Source organism: Antechinus flavipes, chromosome 2 (genome assembly GCF_016432865.1).
Source record: "Antechinus flavipes isolate AdamAnt ecotype Samford, QLD, Australia chromosome 2, AdamAnt_v2, whole genome shotgun sequence".
Lineage (NCBI taxonomy): Eukaryota > Metazoa > Chordata > Mammalia > Dasyuromorphia > Dasyuridae > Antechinus > Antechinus flavipes.
In genome coordinates, this window is record NC_067399.1 from 641,740,244 (window position 1) to 641,757,443 (window position 17,200).

Consider the following 17,200-nt stretch of genomic DNA (forward strand, 5'->3'; position numbering starts at 1 on the left):
CGTCTCAAAATGTCAATTTCTTTTTAAAAAAATTACGAAAGTTAGGCTCCTGACTATAATCCTCAATGCAGATTTCTTTCATGAACATGAAAAAGCTGTTATGCTCTAATCTTGACATGGTTCAAGCAGAGAGTCCTGCTGAGTGTGGGAAAAGATCTTTTTTTTTCACATAGATTTGAGGCAACATAGAATGTTGGGATGGAAAGATCTGGTTCTGGAGTCCAAAGATGGGGCTTGCATCTTGGCTCTGCTACTCACAAGTTGTGTGATTATGGGCAAATTTCTTAAACTCTCTAGGCCATAGTTTCTCTCTGAGAGGAGCAATGAAGCAGCCTGTTGCCCATTGTCTGAGAGATGAGATACAGGATGCAGAATAAGACATATTTTTGGACATAGCCAATATGGGATTTTTTTTTATTGATTATACATATTACTTACAAAGGTTTTCTTTTTCTTTTTCTTGATTTGGGATGAATGGGTTTAGAAAATAAATGCTTATTTATTGAAAATAAATTTAAAAAAGAACAAAATTATAACAAAATGGAATCGCAATCAATTGACTCTGCCTTAAGGTCTTCTTCGAGGGTGGGGATTTAGATGGATATAGATGGACCTGGATAGTGTCTATGATCATGTTGGGATAGTAGCCCAATTAGTTTGTTTTCTTATATCTTAGGAGACATAGAATCATCTAGTCTAACCAAGAGGTATTTATATTTCATATAAGGATAACGTCTTAATCTCAAGAATTTGGCAGAATTTGGAGCAAAATTGCCAGGGTTGAGGAAGATACATTTGGGTACTGGGTCTCCCTAGTAGTTCTCAGGTCAAAGCGGGCAGTCACCTATTTGGGTCAGGCTGAAAGCTGATCCTATCACATTATATCAAGTCTTTGCAAGAGAGTGGGAATAGGATACTTGGAAGTAGGACTACTCCTGACTGTCAATAATTCAGGCAAATTCCCAACCTGTTTTGAGCCTCCCATTTCTCCCTCTGTCCAGTGAAGGCTTTGGAGGAGATGTCCTCCCCGATGGCCTAAGCTCCTTTTCCTTGGGCATCTCAATGCCATCTTGCTTTTTTGGGAAATCAGCAGTCCTCCTGCCTCTGACGATCCAAGATTCACACACACTCTTTAATTTAGGACTCAATCTCCCTCCTTCTCTTCTCTCTCCTCCCCGCTCTCACCGATCTGCCTGTTCTCTGCCCTGCAGTGATTCTGGGCTGGGGTTCTAGGAGGGAGCCTGGGAAGGGAGAGACTCGGGTGGGCGAGAGAGAGGCAGTGGAAGAGTGGGGACTTTCCAGGGCTGCTGGGGCTTCCTCATGGACACTCACCAAGCTCTATGCAATTAATAAAGTTGTTAGGGGCCTGGTTCCAGGAGAAGGATGCCTATTCTGTGCTCCTGCCGGTTTCACTTCTATCTTCGGTGACATTTACGGCTCAAGTTCTGGATGGAGCGGTAACGGATCCTGTTTTTGCGGCTCTTTGAAAGTCGTATGGCCCGTAGAACTCCTCTGCACAGAAGACAAAGGCAGGGGGACCTCAGATAGATCATGATGTCTCAGAAATGGGTCCTTTCTAAGCACCCCCTGCCCAGACATAACCTGGCCCATGAGCCAGAACAGCTCATTGAAGAGCTCTTGGGGGAGGGGGTTTGTTTGGTGTGCTTAGGGCAAAGCACCAAGTCCTCCACTTCCGATGTCCTCCTTGGGGTGGTACTTAGTGACTGTCTGCCCTGTTTGATCTGAAACTTAATGACATCCTGCTCTGCGATGGGGGAGGAGGAAGGGAGCAATGAGCCTCGAGGCAGCAACCCAATGGGCCCCCCTGGGGCTGGACCCCAGCTTGGCTACTCACTTCTTTAACGATCCCGAGTTTGTCACTTCCAGTCCCTGGAACTCTGGTTCCTCATCTGTAAAATCAGGAGGTTGGGCTGAATGACCTCCAAGGTCTTTACCAGCTCAGAAGGCTACGACTTGGCCAGGGACAGAGATCCCCCGCGGCAGTGAGCTGAAGGGGCTGCTCTGGGGGCCGGCATAAGGGAGGGTGTATGTGTGTGTGTGTGTATGTGTGTGTGTATCTGTGTGGGGATTCACCCCTACACACTACACTCACACACACAAGACACACACACACACACTCATATACACTCACATACTCACACTCTAATGGTATCCATTCCTTTATTTTGGTTAAAGCTACACTGATCAATCCATAGTTAGATTATATAAAATATTCATATAATCACATGGCTTTGTTAAGTCCCTTCTATGTGCCAGGCACTGGGCTAGGGATACAGAGACAACGAATTAAGCAAAGAGCTTACTTGCAAAGAGCTTACATTCTAACAGGCTACTGCTCTGACTCTGATTCTCACTCTTCAGCTTTTTTCTACTTGTTTAAATTTTTATTTTATTTTTTTCTTTCTCACCATCCATTTCTCCCTTCTTCCCTTTCTTCCTTCCTTTCTCATTTCCTTCTTTTCTTTTCCTTTCCTTTCCTTCCTTTTCTTTCCTTCTCTTTCTCGTTTCTTTTCTTTCCTTATTTTTCTCTTCCTCTCTTTCTCTTCATTTCTCTCTCCCTTCATCTCTTCCTCTCCCCCTTTTGTCTTTCTTTCCATCTTTTCTCCCTCCCTTCCTCTTTCTCTTTTGCCCCTTCCTTCTTCCCTCCTTTTCTCTCTTCATCCTCCTTCCATTCTCCCCCTCCCTCTCTTCCTCTCTCTTTTTCTACCTCCTCCCTCCTTCCCTCCCTCCCTCCCTTCCTTCCTTCTTTCCTTCCTTCCTTCATTCATTCCTTCCTTCCTTTCCTTCCTTCCTTTCTTCCTTCCTTCCTTTCCTTCTTTCTTCTTCCCCCCTCTCTCCCCATCCCTCTTTCCCATCTATCCTTCTACCTATCTGATAACTCATCTCATTCATAGAAAATGTCTTGGTAGCAGCAATAATTTGCTCTACCAGATCACTCATGATTTCTCTGCACTATTCTCCCAATCATCCCCACCACAACCCTCTCCCTCCAAAGCACCAAGGAATTGGAAATTGCTCTCCTTGGTTCTTCCTTCCTTACTCCCTATTGGGAAATCACTTCCTATTTCCTAGTTTGCTCTGCTTTTCTTTCTATCTTTTTTCTAGACAGGGCAGCACAGTGACCCATGTGCATTGAGTGCTGGTTCTGGAATTAGGAAGGCCCAAGTTCAAATATGGCCTGAGATACTTATTAGCTGTGAGACCGTAAGCAGATCACTTAACCTCTGTTTGCCTTAGTTTTCTCATCTGTAAAATGGGGCTAACAATAGCATTTACCTCACAATCTTGTAAGTATCAACTGGGATCATATATGTAAAAGTGGTTAGCACTTTTTTTTAAAGCTCTTGAGCTTAGGATCCCTTCTTGGCTCACTCCTTACAATGGAGGTCAGATTTGTTCTTGACTTCCAAAGGGAAAATTAATAACCTGGTTTCTTTATTGTATAAATGTTACTGAGATCTAAAGAATTTTGGACAGAAAATTGAACAGACTTTCCACTTTGGTTCCTGGGGTAACAGGAGCTGTCTTTGCAGCCTCCAGCTCCCTCAACCTATTGTTCCATTATCACCTTTTGAGAAAACCATGGATTGATGGAAATTCTTTTTTTTTTTTTTTTGCTTCCTCTCTACAAGTGACCATAGTCTTCAGGCTTGCTCCTTTTCAGTCTGTCAATAGTCCACATATAAATGAGAGAGAGGGGTAGAGGGAATTCTTTGGGACCACTCATTTGCCTTCTACTAAGGGATTTCTGAAGAGAAAAGGCCAATGATGGCCTTTCTATTAATCTGTATTACCTTAGAAAAAGGAAAATAAGTACATAAACTAATGTAGACGAAATTATCAAAAAATACTGTTGTGTGACCCTGGGTCTGGCCTTTCTCTCTGGATCTCATTTATCTCCATTTCTTTCTCTTTCTTTTTCAAAGAAATCTGGGTTAAATGATGAGTAAGATTACACAGCTAGTAGTTCAGATTTGAACTCAGTTTCTTCTGGCTCCAGGGCTGGTACACTATCCACTGGTACCCTGCTGCCCCTCTCCATTGTTTTCTGTTTGAACCAGTAACTTCACTGGTACAGGGATTTCCATTGAGGAAAACTTATCAATGAAGATCAAATCTTTTCTAGAACCTATAGTCTTAGCGAGCCATCTAGCCCTGAAAGATTTTGGCTTACCCAGAGTTCCACAGCCAGTATATGTACTTGAATGCACAGCTTTGTAGTTTAGAGTCTGGCTTTCCATGCACAACCTCATGCTGATTCCTTTCCTCAGCTTTAAATGGGCATCATAATAAGCTCACAACCCAACTCAGGAGGTGACTGTTTGAAAATTGTTCTGCAAATCTCAAGGCATTGTAGAGAGTTTTTATTATAAAAAGTATGTTATCTAATGGGAAAGGCAACAGAGAGTAGTAAATGGAAACCTGGTCTCCCTCTCTAAAATGCCAGTTTGTACAGGGAATGCCAACCTGAATTGGTAGGGGTTCATTCTTTACCTTTTTCCACTGAGGAAATCACAACTCTGGTTAATAAAAAATGTATATAGATATATTTACATATATGCATACATAGCACACATATGTACTTGCTATTATATATATATAAATACACACATATGCACACATAAATACATGTACACAGACCCATGTATTTTTATGTCATGTTCTATTGCTTTTTAAAAAGTTACATTTTGAAAATGTTAAAAATTCGCTTTTCCCTTTAAAAAAAATTCTTATATTCTCACAGAGGAGAACTCTATCACATCCATAGAATCAGAATTCTAGGAATCTCACCCCCTTTCCCCTTAGGGCAAGTCATGGGCAAAGCTCTCCCCTCATCAAAACTCACATTTAAGTTTAACAAAGCACCACCCTTATGACAAACCTGTAGGTGGGTAGGGAGAATATCAGTTCACATGATTTACATATAAACAAATTGAAGTTCTAATGAATTGCCCATGTAAGTATGTCTCCAGGGCAGTAAGTGTCTGAGGCAGTTTTGCTGTGTCTAGATCCATTTTGATATGGTATTTTTCAGTTATTACACAGGGTATGGGGAATAATTGATCTCTCAGTCCCACAACCCTCTTTCCCCGAGACAGTCCCTCAGCACTTGGGTAGTGTTGTGCTGGGACGGTCTCAGAACCAGATGCCTCATGATGGTATTGATGATGGGGATGGGACAATGATGAGCTCCATTTTAGAGATGAAAAGACTGAGGTTTACAGAGAAGGGACACGCTCAACATTTCACAAGGAATTTGTGCCAGAGCTGATGCTAGAAGTCAGGCTTCCTCGGCACCAGCCTGCAATTTGCCTAAAGCCAATCTTTCACAGACAGACTGGGGTAGTACCCACCTCCATGGTCTTCGCTCCAGTCCCCAGGCTCGGGAGGCCACTCATTTGGACATCCATCAACATAGGATTGGAGCCAGGTATAGAGCCATGGCCTTGTTCCACCAACTTCGACATCAGGCCTTGCTTTTCTTGTTCCCATTGTCGAGCCGAATCTTCCAACTTATATAGCCCAGAGAGAAATAAAGATGGATGTCAAGGTCCTGACAGAGGAGACTGTCCAGTGGGGATGGGACAAGTGGGTGCTCGGTGCTTTCTCAGGGCTATCTCCCTCCTCCCCACCTGGAGCAGATATTTGGGCTTATAATGGCAGCTGGGGTGGGAGAATAGGGAAGGGTAGCCACTTTGGTGGCTACATGTCTATGAAAAAGGTCCTGCCTCAGGCTCTTGGAACCATGGGCTCCACTCCAAGGTAAAATAGGAAGTTGAGTGTGCTCTGATTAAATAACTCAGTTTCTCTTCTCTGTATTGTTTCCTCCATCCCATGGTCATTGAGTTTAACCCCTTCATTTTATAAGTATGGAAGGGTATGATTTCATTACCAAGAATCCTTACTATTCATTCAAAATGGTATGCAAGAAATTAAGATGAATAAAATCTTGATATAACAAATTGCATACAGAAATAGGATCTGATAGCCAATCTGCTGAATCTACTTGAGAGATGACTCATATTAAAAATATTTCATTGCTTTGATTACCCTTAGTCTGCAATTTTCCATGGCCAATTTTCCATTATCCCATCTCTCCATGTTTTATTTGAACCACCACTACCCCCCACCCTATTGCCCCCCAAAATGTTCAATCATTATGTGAAAGATTAACTCCAGGTGAATTCTTGCCATTTAGCTCCAACATTCTACTCCTGATCTTTAGTCTGTAGTCATGGTTCTTGAAGCTTTGACCTCTTCCAAGCCCTGACCTCTTCCTTCTCTCCTTCATCTAGGAAGACTCCATTGAGAACTTCAGACTTCACCTACCTCGTTCTCCAGAATCTGTATATGACCTTGAGCGCTCTCCAATTTGGCCATAAGATTGAGCTTGTCTGAAGTGCCGGAAAGGAAGTCCTGTTGGCAAAAGCACAAATCTGGCCAGTAGGGGAACCGCACTATTATGATCCCAATACATGCCTGAGGCAAACTGAGACCCAGCCAGAGTAGGTGATCTGCCAGAAGTTACCCCCTGACCTCTGTGGAGTTTCATGTACACATAGAACAGAAAGTGAGTCACTTTTGACAACAAATAAACGGTGTGAGCTGACCATAGGTCTAGTCTTGGTTCTATCATGTCTTATTGAGCCTTCATGACCCTAAGGCTAAGTCCTGAAGCTGTAACTAGGGATCATAGGTCTTGGCTTTGGTAGGGACCTTTATGAGCACCTAGTCTAAAGCTCTAGTTGTCCAAATTGGGAAACTGATTGCCTAAGTTTGCAGGGATAGAGCTAGTTAGCAGTCAAATCTAATTCCATATTTAGCACTACTTCCTAAGCATACTACATTCCACAGATTTTGGTCTTCTGATCTGTAGAATGATAGACTCCTACTCGATCTACCTCAGGGAAGAGTAAAGAACTTTGGAAAATATAAAATGATATGCAAGAGATTTAGATGAATAAAATCTTGTTATAACAAATTGCATACAGAAAAAGGATCTGATAGCTAATCTGTTGAAGATATATGGGAGATGATTCATATTAAAAATATTTTATTGCTCTGATTATCAAGAATTCTGCAGAAAAAGTTCCCTTAAAAGGGACCATTTACTCCAATCAGATTTTAGCTCCAGAAAAGATGACAAAGGATGGCTTAAGGAAAGAAGGGGGAGGTATCCTAGAAAGAGGTATAGTGAGAGATGGGCAAATTGGACTGATTTGTATTCATATCAGGGGAAGTCAGTTTAAATATATTTTAAAAATCTAAATTTTAGAATATTTTAAAATGCAAATTTGATTTAGAATACTTAAATTTTGATAATGTAGAGGTATCTAAAAGGCCTGCTTCAGTGGAAAAGCAAGAATGGTCAGGATGTCAATTAAAATGCAAGAAAATAATTTTTTTTCTCTTTGGTTAGCTGGGTCCTCTTAAATCTTATACAGCCGGTTCATTTATATTCTGTTAACCCTTTTGTAAGTGTAAAAAGAAGCTTTATCTAAAATATCTCCTGTTCAAATGGTCTCCGATTCTATATTAATGAGGTCTGAGTTAAGGACTACATTGTTATATTAGCATGCCAGTGATGGGAAGAGAACAGTCCTATATCTTTCCTCATATGCTGGGGGATTTTCCTGAGGCTACAATAGGCATGCTTCTTGTTTAGGGATAGAGGGGGAGAGAATCTGTTCTGGATATCCTTTCCTGGAAAGGGAAAGTAGGGGATTAAGGTCCTGGATCCTGGATTGGCCACACCATGATGGAACCAGATGGCTCTGAATGGCATCCCTCCCACCCCAAATCTACATGAGACACTAGTTTCTTTCCCCACTGCTTTCACACCTCCATGGAGACTAACCCTTCCTTGGCAATAAGAAACTGTGTTTGTTCCTTACTCTAGAATCCAAAGTAACAGCAACTATCCTGTAGGATACAATGGTCCATTTTGTGGGATAGGTAAAATTGACTTTATCTTATCATCATGGTTCTAAAAAATTGCAGTTAAGTCAAATTTTTGCGGGGAGGTGCAGAATGAGACATGCATTTTTTGCACTTGGCCAATTTGGAAATTTGTTTTGTTTGACAGTACATATGTGTTATAAAAATTTTGCTTTTCTTTTTTCTTTTTCTTTTCCCTCCAAATATGGGGTGGGATGGGAAGGAGAGAAAATAGATTTTGTTAATTAAAAATACGTGATTTAATTTTTAAAATAAAATTTATTTCTGTAAATCAAATCATTTCAAATATATTTGAGCCCTCTATTTAAAGGAAACCTCTGCAAAATGGTTGTGTAAAGTAAAAGAATCATTTTGTAAAGCAAAGACTCTCTCTATATTCTGCCCCTATTTATCTGTTACAGAAATAGGATTTCTTTATCTATTGGGCTTGTCCAAAGGAGGACCCATTGTTTAAAAGTCCTTTTGTGAAGTGAAGAAACTTCTTGCCCAAGAGCTCATCTGCAAATTCAGTTCTTTGCAGGATACTCTCAGAAAAACCTGAAAACCCACCATGAGCTCACACAAAGTGAATGTACTGTGTACAAAGTAACAGCAATGTTGTGGGATGATCAGCTGGAGATGACTTTGCTTTTCTCAGAAATACAATGATGCAAGACTACTCTGAAGGACTTATGATGAAAAGTGCTATCCATCACTAGAGAAAGAACTGATTATGTCTAAATACAGGCTGAAGGATACTTTTTAAAATTTTATTTTTCTTGAAGGTTTTTTTGTGGGGGAAATCTATTTTTTTTTTTTTTTTTGCAACATGACTGGAAATGTTTTGTATAGTTTCACATGTGCCTTCTCAGTGGGGTGGGGTGGGAAGGGAGGGAGGAAGAGAATCTGGAACTCAAAGTTTTAAAAACAAATATAAAAATTGTTTTGCATGTAACTGGGAGGAAATAAAATATTTTAAAAAGAGCAAATTCAGCTCTTTGCATGTGCAGGCTTGATTAAAGGGCAGTGCTCAGCTGTGTATGAGTGCCCTGGAGGCTGAAAATGAGCAGAATAAATCTCTTGGATTCTGAGGATTCTAAGTAGACTCCCCAGGTGTGATAAATAGGTGCAGCCTCTCTGCCAAGTCTCTGACCACTCCCTTCTCCCCAGAGTTCTCCTGGGACTGTGGAGAAAAAACTCCAGCTCTCCCCAGGAATCCCAGGAGATGTCAGGAAGGGAAGAAAGAGCACTGAGAAAGTGGCTGTGAGGAAGACTGGGTTTGGGGCTCAGGGAGGGGAAGCCTAAGCCTCTAAATTAGGACTTCTATTGGTTCCACTCAATGGACTTGTAGGAAGCAAAAGGGATGTTGAGCATAGAGTGTGAGAGGGTGGAAAGGGGTGGTCCAAAAGTTAGGTTACCCTTTGTCACAGAATAAAGTGGAAAGTGAAGCTCTCAAATGGAGCTACTCTTATCTACTTTAACCATTATTCAGTGGATGCATCGACACACACACACACACACATCTGAAGAAGCAATCAATTTGGTTCAAAAGCTGGAAGTCAGCTCAAGTTCCAGGAGACCTCTATAAAATCATGGTAAAAAAAAACGTAACCTACACCTGTTACCCAGCCTGCACTAGGAGTCATGGGTCATTGTAGGTAATGCTGTGGTACCCGGTGATTAATCATCCAACCTGGTGACTGATTCCAGCTTGAAAGGATCCTTTAAGGGCAGCTAGTGGTGCAATGGATAGAGCACCAGCCCTGAAGTCAGGAGGACCTGAGTTCAAATCTGGTCTCAAACACTTAACACTTCCTGGCTGTGTGATCTTGGGCAAGTCACTTAACCCCAATTGCCTCAGCAAAAAGAAAAAAAAAAGAGAAAGGACCCTTTGCTTTCCTGGTGAAGATATAGGGTCATGTATAGGGAGAATGGTCATGCAAAGCAGTGAAACCCTTTGCTCTCTTGGTGAAGATATAGGGACATGCATGGGAAGAATGGTCATGCAAAGTAGTGGAACCAACTAGAAATTATAATAGGACCAGAGATCTGACCTGGCAAGCAAGCCCATAAATTCCATTTTTCCTCATCTCTGAGGTAGCCCCAGAGCTCCCAGACATGCCCAATTAGGTTCCTTGTCCCAATGGTTTGGTATATTCCAAGTTTTCCTATATCTGACTTTGGATGATAGTTGGCTACTTGTGATTTGTCTCCTCCTGTTCTGAGCGGGTGTTTGGGGGCCTGAAGCAGGTGAGCAGTCCGCATGCAAAGGACAATGCAGAAGCATGTTTGTGGATTGGCAGCCCGGGCTCTTACCGGTAGGGCTTGCTGCTGCAGGATGATGGGGGAAGACTGGTGGCGGTTTTTATCCAGCTCATTCCGCAGCCTTGCGTTCTCGGACAGCAATATGGAGTAAAAGTCAAAGGGCACACTCTCCCCCATGGGGCCTAGGGAGAGAAGAGTGGCTAGAAGGGACCTAACATGGAAATTCACTCATATCTTCCTAATGCCCTTAGGTTTTATAGTGCATTCAAGTTTTCTGGGGATGCATCATAACCTCCTGCTAGGCTGTAAGCTCCATGAAGACAGGGATGGCGTCTTACCTGTACTGCCTCCTTACCTCTGATAAGAGTCCTTCTCTTCCTTTAAGATGTAGCCAGGGCACCATCCTCTGCATGAAACCTTTCCCAATTTTCCCAACTGCTTACTAGCCCAGCTCCCTTGGATGGGACTTTTTAGTATATATTTGCTTTTATATTCACTTTAAATTTGTGCTATATATATATATTTTTATGTGTACTTTTATCTCCCCTATTCTAATGTAAACTCATTGTGAAGTGGCATTATTTCATTCTTTGTACTTTATAGGAGGTACTTATTCATTGAAGATCTAAACTTCCTAACTCTTCCAGCATCTAGCACAATATTCTGTACATAACAGGTATCTAATATATGTTTATTGAATTGAATTGAGTTGGAGAGAATGAGGGGATGAGAAAATCTAAAAAATAAAAAGTTGCTGCAATCCCTTACTAGGTTAGCTCTCTACCTTCAGCTTCTCTTTATCCAGTCCATCCTGCACAGAGAGAACAATGTGGTTTTGGGAAATGGGATTCCACTGAATTTGGGATCTGATGCCCTGCATTTTTATCCTGGCTCTGTCTTACTTCGTATCTGGTAGTCTTGGATAAATCACTTCCTTCCCCTAAACTTCAGTCTTCTCATTTGTAAAATTAAGGATTTAGATTAGATGATCTCCAAGGACTTATTTGTCTTTAAAATCAGTGATCCTATGATTCTTGATATTCTGCCTTATAGGTTATTTAGACTTCCTAAATAGTAAGCCTTCCAATGTACTGTGACTAGCTTAGTGTTCCAGATGACATGAGATCATTTCAATGATCCAGATGAATCTCAGAAACTTGGATGCTTTCAGGCTTAACTGAAATCTCTCTAATAATCCTTCAAGAGATAGAAGAAGCAAAGAAGAAATAGCTATAACCAGATTATTACCAGCAAGGAAGGACTGATTGCTAAAGCAGGCAATTTTGAAATCTTAAAGTCTGTGATAGAGAAAAGAAATCCTAGTGGAACACATCCCCTAACTATTGAGAGAGAATATTTCAGTGTTTAAAGAAAAATACATTGGATCCAATAGATTAAAGTTCTATAGGAGAAGACAAAGAGGAAGGGAAGTTATCAAGAATGAAATTCTCAAGGCACCAAAAGAAGCAATCCCAATAGGAAGGAAAAAAGGGGAACTTTAGAGAGACCAATGTGGATGCACAAGGTGCTCAGTGACCAACTTAGAGTATTAAGGGACATGTACCAGAGATGGAAGCAAGAGAAAGCAACCAAGAATGAACAACAAAGCATGGCAAGGTATGGTGTCAGGAACACTAAAGTTTATACTGAGCTAAAGCTTATAAGGGATGCTAAAAATAACACGGCTACTGGAAAAAGAAGGAAGAAGATTACTTAGGATGCATTAGATAATGGGAGAAGGGGATAAGCATTTGTATAGAACCTATTGTGTTCTATGCGCTTTACACAAATACTATGTGCTTTACAAATATTATTTCATTTGACCTTTATGCCTGATATTATTATTCTTAATTTACTCGAGTAAACTGAGGTAAACAGAAGTTGAATGACTTGCCCAGAGTCATACAGCTAGTAATTGTTTGGGATTGAGTTTAAAGTTGGATCTTCTTCACTCCAGTTCTCTATCCACTGTTGTATTTAGTTGCCTAAGTAATAAAGAATCAAGAGAAAGAACAACTATTTAACTCTGATTTTTTTTTTCATTTTCTTTGCAAGGAGAATGATATTTGAATTGAAATAGACCCAAAATGGTATTAGGAAGTTGGAGCAAAGGAAAAACAAAGAAATGTTTTTTTGTTAGATTCAAGTTACCAGGCAGAATTATAGTCCAAGATACTGAAAGAAGTAGTGATTATGATTGCTGAGCCTTTGTTGATAATCTTCAAAAAGAACGAAGAACCCTCTTGAAAAAGGGAAAACATTACACTAATTTTAAACAAAGGGAAGAGAATGGGGTTTGCAAACTATAAGCTAATTAATTTGTTTTTGGTTACTGGTGAAATTGTTAAATATATCAAAAGGATGACTGGTGCATATCTAGAAGAGTGATAATTTTTAAAAATAGCACATTAAAATTTTTGTTAAATTTTTTTGAGTTTCCATACTGTTAGATGAAATATTGTAAATGGCTAGACTTTTAGCAAAGTATTGGCAATCTCTCACAATTTTTAGTGGACAATTTGGAAAGAAAAGGGCTAGAAGGCAATACAGCAAGATGAAATCAGAAGTGGTTCAAGTGTATCCAATCAGTGTCCATTTGGAAGGAGGTTTGTATTGAAATGTGCTTAATCCATCAATCAATAAATACTATGCTAATATTACCATATGCCAGGCACTGTCCTAATCACTAGGGATACAAATACAAAAAGGGGAGGATAATTTTTACTATCTATGAGTTTATTATTTAAAATGGATTTCATCAAGTTTTATATTCATTTTAGTAACTGAGTGGGAATACTCCTTTGACAGAAGGGTGCAGGACATATTCTCCTTACTTGATTGCCTTACCTGCTCCCTGCTTTGGTTCAGTTCAAAGTATTTGAAGCATCGTGCAAAAACTGCACACTAGACAAGCAACTTGCTCTAAACTATAGAGGCAGGAGCGGAAGTTTTGGAGTTAGTTCAAATCTTTCCATAGACATTCACTCCCAGTGAATCTCAGCAAGTCACTTCATCTCACTTCATTTCAATTCCCTCATCTGTAAAATGAGGAGGGAGGGAGTGGAATTAAAAGCCTCTTTTAGCTCTAAATCTTTCATCTAAAACTGATCTGATAAATAGAATTGCTAATAGATTGCCAGCATATGTTAGGAACTGTGTGGTTTTGTACTGAGATATACTAAGGGCACTTAAGCTCTTACAAATGCACTAAACTAGGATAAGGATACTCAGGTAACTTTGAGTATACTAGTGATAAGGAGGGACCAATTTCCTTGTTGGCCCGGTAGGGCCAAATCAAAGGATGGGACACTGGCCTGTTGGCTTATCATGGTAAAGGGCCCCCAAGATTGATCTAACCCAGGTAAATTTAAATATAGGAATTAAAAGAATTTCTCTGTGGACTGAAGTGGCACTTATGAATATTCATGAGTCACTCTGTCTGTAGTACCTTTCCTTCTTTGACCAAAAAGGGACCAATAGAATCAGCTGAGTAGTATAATATAGTATGCTTATCAAAATTGTAACTGACACAAAACAATGAAGGATAGATAAACTATTGAAGGACAGGGACATGATCCAGAAAAGTCTTTACAGCTTGAACTCAATCTAAGTAAATGAGATGAAATAGGGATAAATACAATGCTTTGCTGGAGCAAAGACTCAAGAGAGAGCCGATTGTTAAATGTTCATTGTAAACTCAATGACTATAGTAATCCAGTGTTTGATAAATCCAAAGATGCCAACTTCTGGGATAAAAACTCACTATTTGACTAAAATTGCTGGGAAAATTGGAAAATAGTATGACAGAAATTCTAATACCCTATGCCAAGATAAGATCAAAAGGGGTTGATGATTTAGACACAAAGAGTGATGCTATAAGCAATTTAATAGAAAGGGATAGTCTTCTCTCAGATCTGTGGAGAAGAAAGGAATTTACATCCAAAGAAAAACTAGAGCAAAGTATGAAATACGACATGGATAATTTTGATTATATTAAATTAAAACATTTTTGTACAAACAAAATCAATGCAGACAAGATTAGAAGAGAAACAGAAAAATGGGGAAAACTTTTTAATATCCAAAGGTTCTACAAAAACCTCACTTCTAAAATATATAAATAATTGATTCAAATTTATAAGAAATCAAGCCATTCTCCAAAAGATAAATGGTCAAAGGATAAGAACAGACAATTTTCAGATAATGAAATTAAAACGAATTCTAGTCATATGAAAAAATGCTCCAAATCATTATTGATCAGAGAAATACAAATTAAGACAATTCTGAGGTATCCCTACACACCTCTCAGATTGACTAAGAAAACAAAAAAAGATAATGATAAATGTTGGAGGGGATACTAATACATTATTGGTGGAGTTGTGAAGTGATCCAACCATTCTGGAAAGCAATTTGGAACTCTGACCAAAGCGCTATCAAATTGTGTGTTCCTATCTTTGACTCAGCAGTGTTTCATAAAAAGGGAAAAGCTCCCGTGTGTGTAAAAATGTTTGTAGCAGCCTTTTTTTGTAATGGCAAGGAAACTGAATGGATGATCATCAATTGGGGAATTGCTGAATAAGTTATGGTATATGAATGTTTTCATTTCAGATGATTTAAGAAAGACCTGGGGAGATTTACATGAACTGATGAAGTGAGTAGAACCAAGAAAACATTGTATATAGCAACCACAAAATTATGTGATGATAACTCTGATGGACATGGCTGTTTTCAACAATGGGGTAACTCAGGCTAATTTCAATAAACTTGTGATGGAGAAAGCCATCTGCATCCAGAAAGAGGACTATGGGGACTAAATGTGAATGAGAACATAATTTTTTCACCTTTTTTGTTGTTGCTTGCTTTTTATTTTGTTTTTATTTTTTACTTTTTGATCTAATTTTTCTTGTGCAGTATGATAAATGTGGAAATAAGTATAAAACAATTGTACATGTTTAACATATACTGGATTACTTGGAAGGGAGAGAGAAAAAATTGCAATACCAAGTTTTGCAAGGATGAATGCTGAAAACTATCTTTGCATATATTTTGAAGATTAAAAAAGCTTTTATTCAATTAAAAATGTTCATCATAAGTAAATATACTTTGGAAATTGATGAACATTACAAGTCAGAATTTGTTTATTGTTTTGTTGTCTAGACTTAATAAAGTGATGCACATAATTTAAATATTGTTGATTAAACTTAAAATAGGTTAAGAAATCTTTTTTTTCTCTAGAAAGCCAGTTGTTAAACATTTATCAGCATGTCTCTTGTTAAATGTTTAGAAAAATCAGAACTGAGAGAGGGGGGAAGGAATATCAACATTTATGATATATTAAACAAAGCAGAGGACCCAGGGACAATCTTGCCATCTCGGTCAGATCACACCTAGAGATTAGGTTCAGTTGGCTGGAGAATATCAAAGGAGGTTAGTCAGGATAGTTAAGGGTCATGAGTTTATGCCAAATAGAATATCTAGTGATTTAGAGGTGATAATGATAGATGTCTTAAAATTTTCCACATATCACCAAGTGGAAGAGGGATTTGCCTCCTTCTCCTTGGCTTAGAAGAAGGCCTAGATAGAATGCTATTTAATTGACTGATGACACAAAACCTAGGAGGAAGGTTAACAATCTGATATCAGAATCAAAGTTACCAGGCTAGAATTTTAAGCCAGATCAAGAAGGTTAAGTGGAATTGAGATAAATGTAAAGTCCTTCATTTGGACTCAAAAAATCAATTTCTTAAGAGTACAATTAGGGGAAGGTTGATGAGAGATTAGTTTGTCTGAAAAAAAGACCTGAGGATTTCAATGAATGGAAAACTCAACATGTGTCAGCAGTACCATCTGGTGACTCTAAAAGCCAACTTGATCTTAGGCTGTATTAACAGAGGGAAGTAACCAGAAGAGAGAGACATAATGATTCCCCAATGTACTCTGCTCAGTGAAGACCACATATTCATTGGATCTTAGAACAGAAGGTGCCTTAGAGATCATCGAGTTCATCCCCTCATTTTAGAGATGGGAAAACAGACTCTCAGAGAGTCACATAATGTGTCCAGAGTCGTGCAGAGTGCCTTGGAGGCAGGATCTTCCTGGCTATCAGTTCAGTACTTTACCTAGCTTTACTACTGTAGTCTTGTGTTCGGCTTTGGTTGCCACATTTTGGGGAAGACATTAATAAACTAGAGAGCACCTTGAGAAGAGTGACCTGAAAGATGAAGGGCTTTGAGATCATGTTATAGTTTTGACCTAATTGAGAGTTCTCTAAGGAAAGGTTCTGTGCCTCCTGCCTTCTCCATAGCTCTGAGCATATAGATTGTATTCAGTAAAGACTTGTTAATGAAATAAATTAAAGAGAAATAGGTGAGGGGCTTAGATATGTTAATGGCTTGTTTCATTCACAGAGGTAGCCAAAGATGACCTTTTGGAGGTCTGGGTCCTTTCAGTATGGTGGCCATGCATCTTAGGGATGAAGCTGAAGAGTGGGGCCCTTTTCTAGATTTTAAGCATCTTGAAGGCAGATCCCTTGTCTTCTTCATCTGTATGTCTCCCTCAGGATCTGTCCCAGGGGATGGTGATTCAAGATGAATAATTATTGAGTTAAAATAAATTCTTCAGAACCGCTCTGACTTACCCGTGTGCCTCCCCAGAGGTCGTCCCAGGGATGATGTTACTATATCAGATCTTTCTGTGGATGGCTGAAATACTTTCTCCTCCAAGATCTTCTCCATTCTTTGAATCACCTGCGTGGTGGAGAGAAGGAAAAGAAAGGGGAGATGTGAACCAGTCAAATTCTATTGTTTGAATCACCATCATAGCAGAGAGAAGGCAAAGAATGGGGAGATATGAACCAGCCAAGTGGTACCACTCAGCTGGAGCTGAACAGAATTCTAGGTTGTTTGGCCTTTCTTTGTCTGGACCTAGATCAGAACTTTTTAATAGTTTCTATGCCAAGAACCCCTTTTGTAATCAGGTG

General features: G+C 39.5%; 1 protein-coding gene across 5 annotated transcripts in view; it reads right to left on the reverse strand.

Moving 5' to 3' along the window:
• Positions 1-17,200, reverse strand: part of CCDC33 (coiled-coil domain containing 33) — a 204,566-nt gene that overhangs the window by 619 nt on the left and 186,747 nt on the right. For 4 of the 5 annotated variants that reach the window (XM_051982257.1, XM_051982256.1, XM_051982259.1 and 1 more), the window contains 6 exons: positions 16,859-16,967; positions 10,276-10,406; positions 6,352-6,438; positions 5,376-5,534; positions 1,856-1,910; positions 1,414-1,512 (listed from right to left, as the gene is read on the reverse strand). In XM_051982257.1, the coding sequence (XP_051838217.1) occupies positions 1,878-1,910; positions 5,376-5,534; positions 6,352-6,438; positions 10,276-10,406; positions 16,859-16,967 (519 nt within the window). In that variant the 3' untranslated portion in view covers positions 1,414-1,512; positions 1,856-1,877. Of the gene's footprint in view, positions 1-1,332; positions 1,513-1,855; positions 1,911-5,375; positions 5,535-6,351; positions 6,439-10,275; positions 10,407-16,858; positions 16,968-17,200 lie in introns of those variants that run through there. The other variant, XR_007951217.1, reaches the window with a different exon arrangement.